Source organism: Maylandia zebra, linkage group LG4, assembly GCF_041146795.1.
Source record: "Maylandia zebra isolate NMK-2024a linkage group LG4, Mzebra_GT3a, whole genome shotgun sequence".
NCBI classification, from domain to species: Eukaryota; Metazoa; Chordata; class Actinopteri; order Cichliformes; family Cichlidae; genus Maylandia; species Maylandia zebra.
In genome coordinates this window covers 10,865,234-10,881,081 of record NC_135170.1, presented here as the reverse complement: position 1 = coordinate 10,881,081, position 15,848 = coordinate 10,865,234, and the positions used below count along the sequence as shown (strand labels likewise).

Genomic DNA, 15,848 nt, shown 5'->3' with positions numbered 1-15,848 from the left:
TCTGCTAGTAATATAACTTCTGAAACAAATGCTTTTCAACTGGTCTTTCAGGTGTTAGATCTGAACATCTAAACATGGACGTCCTCAGGCTAAATCAGGCCAAACCTGGTAACTATTGGTGCACCACTTGCAAGTGAATTCATACCAGGATGTGACTCGAGCTCCACTCGCTGACGCTTTCTTGTGTAGATTCTCCATCAAACCAAGCAGGTAATTACTGCATCACTAAGATAGCAGCAAGAGCTAAACAGCGAAGACGCCGGAGCTAATATGTCCTTCAAGTGAAGGACTCTTCCTGGGAGGGAGGGTTAGCTTGGTATGCATAGTATATCATCTAAGCTCCAGATTCTCAAAGAGAGGCCCGCGGGTGGTTCATCAAGCAATTATATTCTGCTTTTCACACATCAGTTGAATTATAAAACAGCAAACCATGAATTGGAATCCCTAAATTGTCATCATATTGATGGAGCTTGGATTTAGAAATGACTAACTATAGAGTGCTACTGAGATGTATGGAAAGTTTGTACACTTGTCCTCTTGGTCGATGTCCGTGCAAGCTTCTCCCGTGCCAGTAAGGACGCTTTTTAGCACCTAAACACAATCTAATCTGGACAAGACTTCATTAGATTCCATATAATGCTCATTTGTATACCCAATTTAACGCTGTGTCAGCTAATGCGTTACCTCTGCAGTTTTATAATAATAACAAAATAGGGTTTACTTTCTCTGTTTTTAAAGCAGGTTGGCCTTATAGTCGCCTTTCTGGCTTAACACGATCACTTTCCGTGTTCATCGCCCGTCTTATATCGCTGCCAAGAATGCAGAGAACTGAAGGAGTGGGGTGTTTAAGTATGTGTGTCGATGCATGGTGTGAGCAAATTGCACACAATTTCAGAAGAAAGAAGGTTTGTTGGGCTGAGTAGAGGGAGCTCTCACAGCCCCGCCATTCATCGCAGCCCTCTCCTTCATCCAGACACATAAAGGGTGTGTGAGGAGGAGGAGGGGGAGGAAAGGAGGGGCCACTATTTGTCTTCGCAGCCACAGAAAAAGTTCCAGCAGAATCGGGATGTGTTTCCGACCTCATGAGCTGTCCGGGTTCTGCTCCCAGAGCCCCATCCAACTTCGCAGCGTGAGAATCCAGTGGAGATAGCGCTCTCCTCCCCAGAGCTGCTGTGCTCGACTCATTGGAGGAGACTCTGTCAGGCGCAGTCTCTCTGTCAGGGTCTGCCTCTCTCTCTTTCTCTCTCAAGTATGTTTTCAGTCTTTGCGACGTATTCAAACACACACAAATCCACACACACCTTCTGCCACTTGGTTTGAGCTAAATAGACAGCACAGAGGGAACGGGAGCACGGGGTCAAGCAATCTATTACAAAATAGCGCACACTGTTTGGTGAGGCAGACTGTGAGAGGAAGTGTGAGATGATCCTGCAACTCGCACAATGGCTGCCAACCGAGCCTCCCTCTCACAGCCAAACTTCCCACTGGGTTTATCTTCTTTGGGTGTGCTGCGACTTGACACTGCGTGCCACCAACAGGCGAGGGCTAATGAAATTAGAGCTCGCTTAATTACCGTGCAGAGGCCCCTGTCCCCTCTGGTTATCAGCTGAGTGAATGATCAGGGACCTGTTACCCTCGGGTGAGCGAAGAGAGGTGGCCAGCTAGGCTGGGAGGCCCTGCCTTTGAGCACCATCCCGGAGCGTCGGTAAACACGCGGCCCTTTGATTCATTGTCCTCCCTGTGGCAGGGAGAAGGGAGGGTATGTGTGTGCAGAGGAGGGTGTCAGGCGAGAATATAATCCCTTTATGTCCTCCGTCTCCGTAGCTACGGCAATGATGAAAAACAAAAATTGAATAAACAAAACATATTTCTTTTTCTCCGGGGTGGCAATCCGTCACCGTCTGGTTAATTTACCACCTGTTTGCGCCCCGAGGAATGCTCTGTGCCGGCGGAGTGCACAACTGTGTTTAAACAGAGGGCCCCTTCCCGTGACCCCCGGGGGGCCTGCATCGCCACTCACACATGGGGGTGCCCCCCCCTCTCCGAAGAACAGAAAAGAGACTCAAAAACCCCACAAAAGCGAGGCGACAGGCCTGAGAAATGAATTAGACCACGGCAAAGGAAATGCATGCTAAGCAATGATGTCTGCCATAATGTCCCAGTGCCGCGCCGCCAGAATCATCTGCTTCCAGAGTTTTTTTCCGCTTTTTTTTTTCTTTTTTCTTAATGAACGTGGCAGATTTTTAGCTGCACGGCCTGTCTCAGCTCCAGTAACTAAGACTTAAGTCAAGGGAAATATGAATAATAGCTAAATTTGGCTCAGTAGCAAAATGTCACAAATGGACTGAATTATTGTCTTCCCAACTGTAACGGGCAGGGGCGGGGGGTCAAATACAGTTGGGCAATTTACAGTTGGATGCTGTTTAAAGTGTAACTGATGACGTTTCACCAATGATTTTGATTGAAAGACACATTAGTCAGCTCTGACAGAGATCAACGTAACTGGAAAGGAACGGCTCTCAGCAGCCCTGATCAGGACAAACTTTTTGCAGCAACCAGTTTTTGCATGAATTGACATGAAGTTAGTTTTAGTGAGTTAACTAAAAACTGGGTGGTTTACCTTTTCCGGATAATGTGCTGAAACTTTTTGTGTATCTGTCTCTGTTGTTAACAAATGTGGTTCCAGTGATAACAGATAATGGATAACAGTGTGACTGATTAGCATTGCTGAAAATCTGCATTGAATCATTTACCATGTAGATGAAGGGAGAGATAGAGTGAAATTAAATAACTGCATATGTTATTTTGTCTATTTTATCACCCCACCACTGTGTGGTTGTGGTTTCTGCTTCATAATGGACCTGCATCATTAATCATCAAAACATCAAATATCCTGCAGCCAGTTTTAACACAGTGATAGTGATATTTATATACAGCTGGCACTGCCGTGTTAACGGTTTGTTGCAGCCGCTTCGTGTCCTGCACATTCACTGACGACATAATTTGATTTCTGTGTATTTTGGCCTCCCTTATAGTTTGTGATTTGCTCTGAAATTGCAGTAGGTTTTGCAAAAAGCTTCAGAATAACCAGCCTGGGCAAAGCGTATGTGAGTGTGCATGTTTGTGCATCTCTTTGTCTTTTACAAACTCTGCTGCAGGGGTGCAAAGCTGCTATAATTTTAAACATAGTTCAGACATCCATACTGTGATTCTTTTACAACTGGTTGTATATATATGGCTTTTACCCAGTACAAAATAGTGAGAAAGCAATGCATCCTAAACAGTTCCTAATCTTCACATCTAAGCATTACTTTCTGTGAGATATAATAACTAACCTCATGTTGTGTTTCAGCCTTTTAAAATCACCAAAGTGATTAGATCACCCTTTTTGGATGTCAAGAACAATATCAGACTCACATCTGCATTGTAAATTTTTAGCTGGAGCCAAAAGCCAGTTAGCTTAGCTGGCTATTAAGAAGAAAAAAAAAGCTAATTTGTGGAAAACAAAAATCACAAATTATAATGTGCATGAAGTGATCAAATTAAATTCAGGCAAGTCACAAAGTGAAGCTTAGTCACTATCCCAGAAGATCAGCTAGCATCAGCAAATTCCATGTTGGATATCTATTTAAGCTGCTGTAGCCTGCACATAATCGCAGTGCATTTGCATGCCACTTTGCAACCCACCTGAACACCAGCCCCACCTTTTGTGCTGTGACTGACTTAATCAGTATCAGGTCTGTTGATTCCTGTTTTGTCTTGCTGCTTCCCCCTCCTGCTTTCAAAGTATTTGTGTCAAAAATGGTAACAGATCCACTGCCAAATCCAAATTACCGTGCATGGAAATAACAATCTTCCTTTAACTATAATGATTGATTAAATTATTAAATTTCCAGTTTTCGGCCAAAGTAATCTATTGCAAGCCAAGCTCAACTCAAGCCAGACTTTCTTCACGTTAGCTGGCTCCACAAAACCTAAAACCCCAGTAAGAGACAACCGTGATGGTTGGGCTTACGAAGCCCCAGCTTTCTCTTGTTAGGCTTTGTGTGTGCTCACATAAAGTGAGACTTCTGTCTAATTTAGTCAAAAGAAACAGCTTGCGTAGGGCTGTGAAAAAAACTCAGTTATTTTGGCAAAAAGCAACAGAGGTGCTACAAAAAAAAGGCCAGATCAAAGTAAATTTCACATTACTGACTAAATATTCACTACTAATACTAATAGGCCATAATGGATTAAAATCTTGCAGTGCCCACAATGTCCCTCTGCTCAAGATGGCACATGTGCAGGTGCACCAGACGTTTTCTCATGAAATTGAGCTCTACGGCATCAACTGGACCCATTGTGTTTATAGGCAGCGAAATGGTGAGCATGACCCAAAGAACACCATCCTCTCAGTCAAGCACGGAGGTGGAAACATTATGCTTTTGGACATTTTTCTGCTTAGGGTACAGGATGACTTAAATTAAAGGGCAAATGTATCCTGAAATGGATGGGTCTTCCAGCACGATAGTGACAGAAAACATACCAACTAAGGAGTGGATAAAGAAGAAGCACAATACGATCATGTAGAAAATTTGTGCGCTTCCAAGCAACAGCAAAGAAAACGAAAGGATTTAGAGTTTCTGTAAAGATCAGTGGGCCAAAATCCCACCTGAGATGTGTTCAAACCTGGAGAATAAGTACTAAGTGATGTTTTGCTTGAGGATCAAATACTTATTTCAATCAATGAAATGCAAACAAATGTATAACTTTTAAGTAATGTGGTTTTTTTTTTATGGTTTATTGATTGATATTCTGTCTCTTTGCATCAAAATGAAACTACCATAAAATATTTGACACTGTGCATTTCTTTGAAAGTGAGCAAATTTGCATATTCAGCAAAGGACCCTTTCATTACTTTCTCCACTGTATAGTTCCAAATGTTTGTATACGTACTTTAAATACTTTTTTGTTACAATATGACGTTTTTAACATATCATACTTTTGCTGACATATTAATTTTGTCCCATACTTTTCTCATACCTCACACTTTTTGATGACTGGTTCTAATCATGTAAGACCAGTAACTCGCACCAGTGTGCCAGTTGCAGCATCATCTGACCATCCACATTTGCGTTCAGGTATGGATCCTGTACGCATTTACATTTTCAAAACATCCTCTATTTCCTAACAAACACACTCTTTTAACACAAACATCTGGTATGAAGTCAGGCTGAGTGTGGTGACTGGCCAACTATTTTTATATCGCTATAGCCACGCAACTGCACAAGCAACTTTAATAAGTGACTTAATCAAGGTTAAACACCCACGGTGACCCATGCTAATGGTAATTCTGATGTATACGCACCTTCAAACGAGTCTCTATTGTACTCATGAGGGATAAGAAAAAGAAATATGTCACAAGCGTGATGCGATCAGATCAGCTGAATCAGCATAATAAATGAGCAATTACAACTTGACAGAATGTTGGCTGACGGTCACACATCTTGAAAAGCTTAATTTTCAGAAGAGTGCTTTCTTTTTATAAACCTTTTTTTTCCAGGGGTCAAACATGTTAACTTGAGTGCATGGAAACTCTCAGAGAGAGCAGAGATGGTTTTATATTAGTGGACGTGTTCTAAGGCTATTTAAAATAACCTAGCAGTAAAGCACAAAGACCAGCTACATGGTGTGGACTGGCTATGCTCCGGATCAGATTAATTGAGACATTTGACCTTGTGACATCTGGCGGGGCATGTTCCTGTGTGCTGGGCTCACTCACCGTAGTCTTTTTTACAGTATTTCTTCAACGTGATCTTCATTTTGCCCTTGGAAACTTTACAGTGAGATTCACAATCTGAGGAAAAGAAGACAGAGAAGGGGAAGAAGTTTACGAAAATGTTTTAAATTTACATTCGCAGCATGTGAGCATCGTCAGACAGGGCTTCAGATGGATGACCTTCACATTTAGTCCCTTACGTCACGCTCCTTGTGCCCCCGGGGTCTTAAGGATGCTTTCAAAGTGCCACTGTGAAGCAGATTACAGCTTACACAGATCCTCCTGTGTCCGTCAACACGCTCCTACTATACGCCTCCCATGTTTTTCCATTCCAGCCCGTTCCCTCGTCACTGTCCTGGCATCCCTTATGTCAGCTCTGAGGGCTGCTGAGGTCACTCGTGCACAAGAGAAGGTCGCAGGGGGGGGAATTAACCGGAGACCTACCAGACATTAGTGGGGACCCTTAGCACACTCTAAGCCACATGAGGCGAGAATGTGAATACTCTATAAGGCTGGCCGGGGCTAAATGTTCTGGATCCCTCCAGAGAGTAGCAGTGACAGAGAAGCTCACAGACTTATGATTAATGTCTCAGCAGCGTCCCCCCCCCCCCTGCACTTTTACCTCACTGTATGTGAACGTGGGTTTGAGCGCCATGGGGCTTTATCGATGGCCACTCTGGTGTGCTGTCACCCCGCCAGGTACCTTTTGTAATGAGGAAGGTGGTGGTGGGACCAGAGGCCAAACTGAAAATTGAAATCATTTGTTCCCTCCACTTTCCACTGACTGACACAAATTGGAAGCAGACCATCTCCAAGTGTACCCCCGCCGCCCCCTCCCACTTCCCACTCTGCCTCTCACAGAGCAATAAGCCTTGTGCTCCTTTCTCTGGGGGGATGGGGGGGTGGGGGGTGGGAAAGCTGGGCTGGGCAGTCTGAAGAGAAAGGAGGGGGGCAATTGAGAGAGAGGGGGAACCTTTCAGCTTGCCTGAATATGGACAAACTTCATTATTTCTTCCAGCCCTCTGTCCAGTCTTCCCCTTTCTTCCCCATTATACTCTGTGTGAATGAGGTTGCCTGGGTAATGATGGAGAAAGAAAAAAACACCCCTCTCCTCCCTCTCAAAAAAAAAGGAGAGAAAGAGAGGGAGAGGAAAAAAGAGCGGTTTGGTACGTGGGATGAGGATTGAATTCATGTATGTAGAGAAAGCATTTCTGCTGGAATTCCTGGCTGGTTTCTGGGTTGGCGGGAAAAATAAGAAAAGAGGAAATCCCAAAGTAAATGAATCTGACGAGTCCATATCGAGCGTGCCTGATTTCCATGTAAATGAAGTGGTGGTGGTGGTGGGGCTCTTTATCTCCTGCAGGCCCCTGGGGGCCTTCATCATACCTTTCTTTGATAGCTGACGTTGCCCATTAGCCCCTTAGCGCAATTGCTGCTGTGGGCCATTACACCCACGGCACTCATTAAGGTCCAATCTCCTGCTGTGAGGACAAACGCCCCCTTTGTGTATCTCTGCAGCAGTGCCACGTTCTTTCTGCGGGGTCCCCGGGGACCACACTGCTCCTAATTTGGAGGGTGGTGTCTGTTTGGAGTCTCTGACAGGAATCCAAACTCCACACAGCCTCGGCAGTCACTATAGCAGGAAGTGGGGCTCGCAACAAAGCACGCTGAAGTCAGTGGCGCCACTCTCGTCAGACGCTGATCGATGATCAGAGGTGACTCAGCCTATTTAAACAAACCTGGATCACGGTGAAAACTCATTAATATGCTGAAATTTATTTAAGCTGCTGTTGGTTATTTAAGAATAATTTGAAATAGGACAGAGCTTCCCCAAAAACTGCTGCACATACTAGCGTGGCACATGATCCAATGCCAGCAGCCTGACATGGAGATTCTTGTCAGAGCACATGAACAATAGGTTCAGGCAGAGCTTCACTGCTGGTACAGCCAGCCTTGATTGAAATACAAACTGGTGCAAATGAAGCATGTAATCAGATTAGGGCCGAAACCCCGGGGAGGCTGCTGGGCAGGCTGGGAATACGGGCAACAAGGCCACAGGGAGCACTGGCAAAATATCTGGAGTTTACATCAGCATCAGTCTGACCTCGCCGACGTGCGTTTAGCTGAGGAGCGTGGAAAGATGTGCGTGTGCTCAAAATGCACTTCTGATTTCACGCATGGAGGAACAGTTGGCTTAGTTAAAAAAAAATCCCACCCACGGTGATACATTAACATAGCTGAATTAATATAAATGAAAGGGCAACAGCAGCTTGAAAACAGAATATGTAGTAAAAAAAAAATTATTATTTTAAAAACGACACAAAATCTCTTTGGTTACTCACCTGTCGGCTCCTCATAGCTGCTGTAAGTCGCTGTCGGAGATGCAGCTGGGATCTCTGTGACAAAGTAAGGAGCACAGTGAAGAGACAATTTTCTCTGCCGCCATATTGTTCTGTATATTGAATAACGATAATTCCAACTGTGAGAACATGAAGGAATTTCCAAGTGCCGTCGGACACGAAGCTGATTTTGACACACAGATGTACTGAAAAGATTTCCTATTAATGTCCTGCTCCCTCCTGACTCTGGTATGTTGTAGGTACAGTGAGCCAAGGCCGCTGGTCTCGTTAAACTCGGAGCTGGCAGCGATTTAGATATACACAAAAATTTAATATCATACTATTAAAACCAAAAGACATTATCTGAAAAAGTTACAAGAAACCAAATCCATTCTACTCTACTAGCTGAGTCTCTTCCAGCTTTTACACCACATTTGTAACTGCCCCAGCAAAATTAAAGAGATCCTGGTCCAGCTGGTTTGCACTTTGAAATTATCTCTGTGAATTCTGGCCAAACACTCTGATTCTTACTGTACAAACACCACTGCTCCACCTCCACACATGGGCTTTATCAGAAATGTCAACCCTGTTAGCACAGGGGACAGTCATTAGGGTGTATACGTCCACCGTGGACGTTGCTGTTGTCTTATCTGTTCATACCAGCCACCTACGATGTCCCGAGCTAAAGCAGCTACTAGTGACCCATCTTTGCTTTTGTGAGACGTTGGTGTTTACTGCCAAGGGCCTGGAATCTGCCAGGGGTAGATACAGCCAATAAACATATCAGCCATCAATCCCTTGGATTCATTCCGGGGGATTTACTGCGAGTTAACGGCCTCGAAGGCAAACAAGGCCATATTAGTCAAGCTGTAATCGTCTGTTTATCCAGACTCAGGCTTAAACAGCCAAATATCTATCCAAAGTGATGGAACAAGGGGATAAAAATAACATGGGATGAGAGACAGAGAGCAATGGATTCATGGATAAAAAGGCACGGTCTGTCCTTTTCAGGTCCTCTCTGTGAGGCAACCTGGGTGTCACCACCTCCAATTAGAGGTGTAGGAGGTGATCTGGTTAAAGGTGTGCTTGTAGCAACATTTAAAATGAAAAAGAAACACAATATTTGATAAATGAAAGTGGTAGAAGTAGCCCTTACTGATACAGGGGGCTATGGGAGAGCGGCTCTGCTGGTAGCCCTTGGCACAGCGGTTGCAGGTGATCCCCGTCACGCCGTCCTTGCAGGGACACTGGCCTGTTGTCTGATTACACGTCTTCCCTGCTGCTCCAACTGGATGGCAATCGCATGCTAAAGAGGGAAGAAGAGCACCAAGCTAAACTGTACACAAGTAAACAACTTGCAAGTTAAAAAAGAAAAAGAAAGGAAACACGAGCGGTTAAAAGTAAAAAACAGATATCAGCTTACAAATGACTACAGCATGTCTCGGGCCTGTCCTCTGCTGACTCTACATATTCTATACAATAAAAAAGTCATCTTAGCACTAAAACCTAGTAAGAAATCATTCGCATTAGAGGAGGCTGTGTTTTGCTTCCAGACCATCACAGATGGGGAACTGGGCCCTGCACCAGCATAAAACCTCAATCAAATTACACTGCTTCCCTCCGCCCATTACGACCATAAGATTCTTCATTAGGTCTGCTTTGGAAGGCACGCAGAAGGGTAAATAACTTGATTAATTACAGTGTTTCACTTTCACCGCGCAGCACGACACCAAATGTTTGGCGTGTGCGCGTCGCGGATGTGTCTGTGCGTGAGGGCAGGGAGCTCCTCGCGAGTCGGCTTTGAGTCCTCTGCTTCGGTGCGATCAGACAGGCTGTGCGCTCTTCAGATTGAGTTTCCAATGTAAAGCCTTTTGGCAAAAGGGCTCCTTGCAAATACTGCCTGAATAATGTTTCCCAGTAATGGACGAGTGGAACGCACTTCAAAGTGTGTTTAAGCTTTTAGTTGGGAGGATCGCACGTTAAATGTGAGAAATTTGTTCTGTGTGTGTGTCACTGCCAAACTTTTACTATAAAGCCAGTGTTTGAAGTTGAAGCCCAACCTCCCTATTAGTCCTGCATGTGTACCAGCAGAGTCATTCGAAATTTGCTTGAAGTGGTCCAGTAGACGTTGCTTTTTACTTGGAATTTATGGAGCTTTATGAACATTAGGGGATGCTTATTAAATCTTTCTTTAAGAAAGCCTAACGTCTTTGTTTTTCTTCTGCCTCATTCGTATCATATAAAAGCTTCTGCCAGTTTGCTGAAATAAAACCAAATGGTGACATTTTTAGGGATCTACCTCTTTTCCCCTCCAAGAAATCAACACCAGTGCGTTTTTCACATAAATCCAAGGGATGGTCGTTTAACGGAAACCATAGCTGCAATAAAATGATCATCACATAAGCTAACGATAAAAATTAACAATGCGATGGAGAGATGTTTTGTTTCAGTCGAAACATTTCAACCAGCTTAGTTTTCTTTTGACTGCTACTGTATGTTTGCATGTATATACTGCAAAATATCAGTTCATACAAATAAAATTTCAAGCTAGTATGGGAACAAAGCTAAACTGTAACTTCTGGTTTCTGCTCCACAAGTAATTAAACCTCATTTCAAAATCCTATTGACTTTATGACAACACTGATTAAAATCCAGGCTTGGAAGAGGTCTTTTGTCAACAAATGCTGTGAGACTTGCTTCATATGTCTGGATAAAGGCTGTAATCAAAGACTCAAACAATCCAACTTCGTTATTTATTCAATAATTCAGGTTTTTGCAGGAGTTAATTAACAAAATTTCCCATGAGCAACAGACCACAGGGAGTTAAATGTCACTTTGACAAAAGAGTTCATGAGCAGGTTGTGGCTTTGCTTCAGATACTAATAACAGCAGGATGGAGACAAGCATGTTGTCGTTTTCAGGGCGCAGAGAGTAAAGCCAACAACTAAAAGACATTGAAATATGACTTTGGAGGAGAGCTTTGGTGAATTTTATGGATATAACTTAAGATCCAGGGCAAGCAATAGAAGCAAGTATCTGGATGATGACTTTAAAATTAAAGTGGCTCTAATTTATTTTGCTGCAGTGTAAAAAAAAGAGAAAAAGCCTAATTTTTTCATGAGAGATTGTAATTTTATTATGGTGTTTAAGTGGATTAATGAATCTTCCACACACTAGGACAGAGTTGCTAATTGTAAGAGGAAACTCTCTTTAGCACATTTGAGTACACTCATGCTTTAAAGGTACTTACACAACATTATGACCAGGAGAAGTGAATAACACTGATTTTCACTTCATCCTGGCACCTGCGAACATTATGTACTCAAAGTTTATGTGTTAGAAGGAGGAAAATTGGGCAAATGTAAGAACTTGAGAGAGTTTGGCAAGGACCAAACTGTGATTGCTACATGAGTAGGTTAGATCATCTCCAAACCTGCAGCTCTTATGGGATGTTCTCGGTCTGCAGAGGTCAGTATCTTTGAAAGTGGTCCAAGGAAGGAACAGTGGTGAACCAGTGACTGGGTCATGGGCGGGCAAGGCTCTCTGATAGCATGAGAGTAGCAAAGGCTGACCTGTGTGGCCTGATCCAACAGATGAGCAACTGTAGCTCAAATTGGTGATTCTCATAGAAAGGCATCAGAATACATCACGGTTTGTTGTGTATGAGGCTGCATAGCTGCAGACAGGTCAGGGTGCCCACGCTGACCCCTCCCCACCACTGAACACACCAACAATTGACATATGAGCATCAGAACTGCAGCACTGAACAATGGAAGAAGGTAGCCTGGTCTGATGAATCACATTTTCTTTACATCACGTAAATGACTGGCTATGTAGAAACACCTGACACCTGCACGATGGGAAGAAGGTAAGCCAGCAGAGGCAGTGCAATACTTTATTTAATATTCTGCTGGAAAGCATTGGTCCTGCCATCCATGTGGATGTTACTTTGAGACTTCAGCATTGTTGCAGGCCATGTACACCCTATCATGGAAACAGTACTTTCTGGTGGCTGTGGCCTCTTTCAGTAGGATAGTGGACCCTGCCACGAAGCAAAAATGGTTCAGGAATGATTTGAGGAGCACAACAAAAAGTTTGATGTTTCCTCCATTTGCGTTAAAGCCTGTTGTTAGTTTTGGAGAGTTTTAAGCTATTTCAGTATTTAAACAGAAGAATTTACCATCAGTACCTTTAAAGATGGCTGCACGAGGTGACGAATGACATCTTTAATAGTTCAAAGTAGAAATTGGGGTTCTTCCAAGTCTAGTTTACATCTCCTGTAGCTCGGTGGTGTCAGATTTGTCAATCATGCTGCTTACCTCTGTTGTTGTAGGTGAAGTAAGCCTCATTAGCTTAAGCTGGCTAGCAGTGCAGTTACTCATTGCTAATGAGGGTCTTTAAGTCTGCCACTAATATGAATGTCTTAATCTTGTAAAATTATTTCAGACTTCTATCAAAGAAAGAATTCAGCTAAAGATTCAGAGTGATCATTATAGATGTGCCTAAACTGCCTGCTAACAATAACACTAACGCTGAAAGCAAGTAAGCATATTTCCTAAATATTATTTTTCTGAATCATATTTATTTAAGTAGTTGTAGACTTGACTCGAAACTCTTTAAGGTTTCCAAATCAATATTTGATCTAAAACTGTGTAAGCGGAAGGATAGGCTAGACTGTATATTAACCACTGGAAAACTACAGTACTATTGCCCTCATTACAGGTGTTAAATACCGGAAACATGACTTAATTTCATGAATGGTTACTGAATGGTTTAGGAGGGAAGGGGGGGTACGATGCAGTGAACCATGTACCAGTTCCATCTCTCTGGACTCACCGTGCCTAGTTAAATACTTCTAGGCTGCCAACCGTAGGAGGTAATTCGAGAAAAAACAAACTGTTAGGGGCGGGCGGCGTGCGCTGTGGTTCTCCATGAGCCACGTTTACACTGCGCTTGATGAGGGGTGAAGTTGTTAATCTGGGAAATAAAGCATGAGGCATTCCATGTAGCTATTGGAAAAGTAGGCACAGTATAAGGAAGAGCCTGTTTTTTTTCCCACTAAACCTCCAAGCAAATTATTGGGAGGAATGTTTTTTGTTGAGATGTGAAGTATTTTGGGGGGTGGAGGGGGAGCAGGCGGGCGCAGGAACGGAGAATGAAAGCAGACTTCCTCCTGGCTGTGTTGGCGCTGCGCTGTATTTCCTGTCCAACAACAGCAGAGTGGGATGGTTGGCTGAATTGAACAATAAATATAGCGGTTTTTAACTGATGTCACATCACCGTGTTTTTGTCACCTGAGGAGTAAGGCAGCAATCAGGCTGTTTGGGTTTGATTCCAGAGCAATGAGCAGCACACGTGAAGGGGATGGGAAGAAGGGCTTCAAGTGTTCAGGTTACAGTACAGCTGTTTGTAAAGACTTTGGAAAGATGTATGGGTGTTGCTTCACCATTAGGCGCAGTGAGAACCTCTGTTAAAATAACCTGCTCTTAGCTCTGACCCCCTGAACTGAACAACTCCCCAAATATAGCCTGAGAAAATGTTTATGCTGGCAGACTGAAACAGTGAACCATTCGTCATGTTTTAAGCTAAGTGCGCAGATGATCTATCAGGCTTCAGTTCGCCTCATGCAGCAAGCTCTGTTTGAGGGTGTCTCTGATATAAAACGCCTCTATAAAACGCATTTGTGGGCTCGGCTTCTCGTGCATTCGCTTTCCTTTCATGCGAGCTGGAGAAGTCTGAGTGAATTAGGAGAGGAAGCTGTTGTGGCATGCAGTAGGAAATATCACGTTGCTGTTCCGGTGTTTTGATAGCCAGCGGTGTACCAAGGATAGGGGCACCAGAGGATAGGCATTTCAAGACTTTGTCACCAGCCAATCAGAGCTCAGCGGTGGATGTGGCTGAAGACCACACTATGAGCATCTATCCAGAGTTTCTCATTTGTCATTAGTGTGTGGGAAGAGGTTGGAGATTAAATGCACAGAGGCAGGGTGAAATATTGTTTAAACAAAGCATGCTGAGGCACTGCTGTAAAGTTAGTAAAAAATTACATTATTTGTTATCCAGACTTTCCATCCAAAAGGCAAACTTTAGCCCGACTGATTACAGAAATAAAGAACAATGGTCCATGCACTCTTACTGTACATATCTCACACAGGACTGTTTGTGCATCTGTTGAGTATTTTGCTAGTGCATGTGACTGAGTGACAGCAGTTTGTTTGCTCAGGGCCTCTGAGCCTGTCTTTACTCCCAGAGGAGCTGCAAGACAGAAGGAGCTCAGCTTTTGTCCCCCACGCACATTAATCCTCTGCAGCTCGACGTATGTGCTCACACCTGTGTGCGCGTGTTGTTTTTCCTTTCTCCCCGTCCACATGCGTACGTGCATTGGAAGTATGAATGGAAGAGAGGGACGATTAGCGAGCTGTTTTCACCGCTCCACTCAGTGGATCAGCTCGCACCTTTGCTTTGTTATGTTTGTCTTGTCAGGGATTCACTGAGAACCTCAAATATCTGGGGAGCTGCAGGGGTCCTTTCATCGACACCAAGACAGGTGTGTGCTTTACTCGAAACTTTTCAACGAATTCTTGTCATACCTGAGCATGGTGAAGAGTGAGTGTATAAACTATTACAAAGAGCCTGGTTTTGGAGGTTACAGTTTCTATAAAAACTACATCTTTCCTTTTTTTTGTGATTTTTGTAGGCATTTTTTGTAGCATTTCTTGGCCGAATTTGTATTACTTAACTTAAGTTTCATTTATTTTTTTGGTAGCATCTCTTTTAAAGGGCTGGGATTTCTGGATCCAAACATAGACTGTATATAAAAGATAGTCGCATACCCAGACATTGGTGGTGTGGGCATGTGGTGGTTTTTTCACACTTTTTTTGGAGCCAGAAATACCAATAGTCAATAACAATATGATTCTGGGTCATACCTAATAAAAGTCTATTTTGGAGGGTTATCTGGGGAATCCTCACTGGCTAACAACTTGCAATTTCGCAGTGAGATCTGACACACACTGGCTTCAAAAAACCACGTCAGAAACACCCACCTCAACGTTTCAAAACAGGACTTCACAAACCAGTTGGTGACTTCTTGTAGCTGCTTTCATCTTATGCCAACGGGATACTGAACACTGACTCGATGGATGTTTTTTTTAGACAACTTAGATCAGCGGTCCCCAACCTTTTTTGCGCCATGGACCGGTTTATGCCCGACATTATTTTCACGGACCGGCCTTTAAGGCAGCGGTCCCCAACCCCCGGGCCTCGGACCGGTACCAGTCCGTGAGTCGTATAGTACCGGGCCGCGAGAGTTGAGGCTCAGGTGTGAAATGTATGGTTTTTATCGGTTTTCAGCGTTATTTTGTTATCATTTTTATCGTTAACTCGGTTTTCCTAGGTCTTTTCACGTGTGTTATGAATAAATCTGTTTTTCGGTACCGGTACTAGTTTTATTTTGTTGTATTTATCCGCGACATCTTAAAGGCTGGTCCGTGAAAATAATGTCGGGCATAAACCGGTCCGTGGTGCAAAAAAGGTTGGGGACCGCTGCTTTAAGGTGTCGCGGATAAATACAACAAAATAAAACTAGTACCGGTACCGAAAAACAGAAGATTTATTCATAACACACGTGAAAAGACCCAGGAAAACCGAGTTAACGATAAAAATGATAACAAAATAACGCTGAAAACTGATAAAAACCCTGAAAACGATACATTTCACACCTGAGCCTCAACTCTCGCGGCCCGGTACTA

General features: G+C 43.5%; 1 protein-coding gene across 1 annotated transcript in view; it reads right to left on the bottom strand.

The window, feature by feature from the left end:
• The window catches only part of ntn1b (netrin 1b), a 48,795-nt gene that overhangs the window by 3,929 nt on the left and 29,018 nt on the right, over positions 1 to 15,848 (bottom strand). The window contains exons 4-6 of the mRNA XM_004562992.3: positions 9,254 to 9,403; positions 8,101 to 8,154; positions 5,762 to 5,836 (exon numbers count right to left, since the gene is read on the bottom strand). Coding sequence (XP_004563049.1) covers positions 5,762 to 5,836; positions 8,101 to 8,154; positions 9,254 to 9,403 — 279 coding nt within the window. The remainder of the gene's footprint in view (positions 1 to 5,761; positions 5,837 to 8,100; positions 8,155 to 9,253; positions 9,404 to 15,848) is intronic.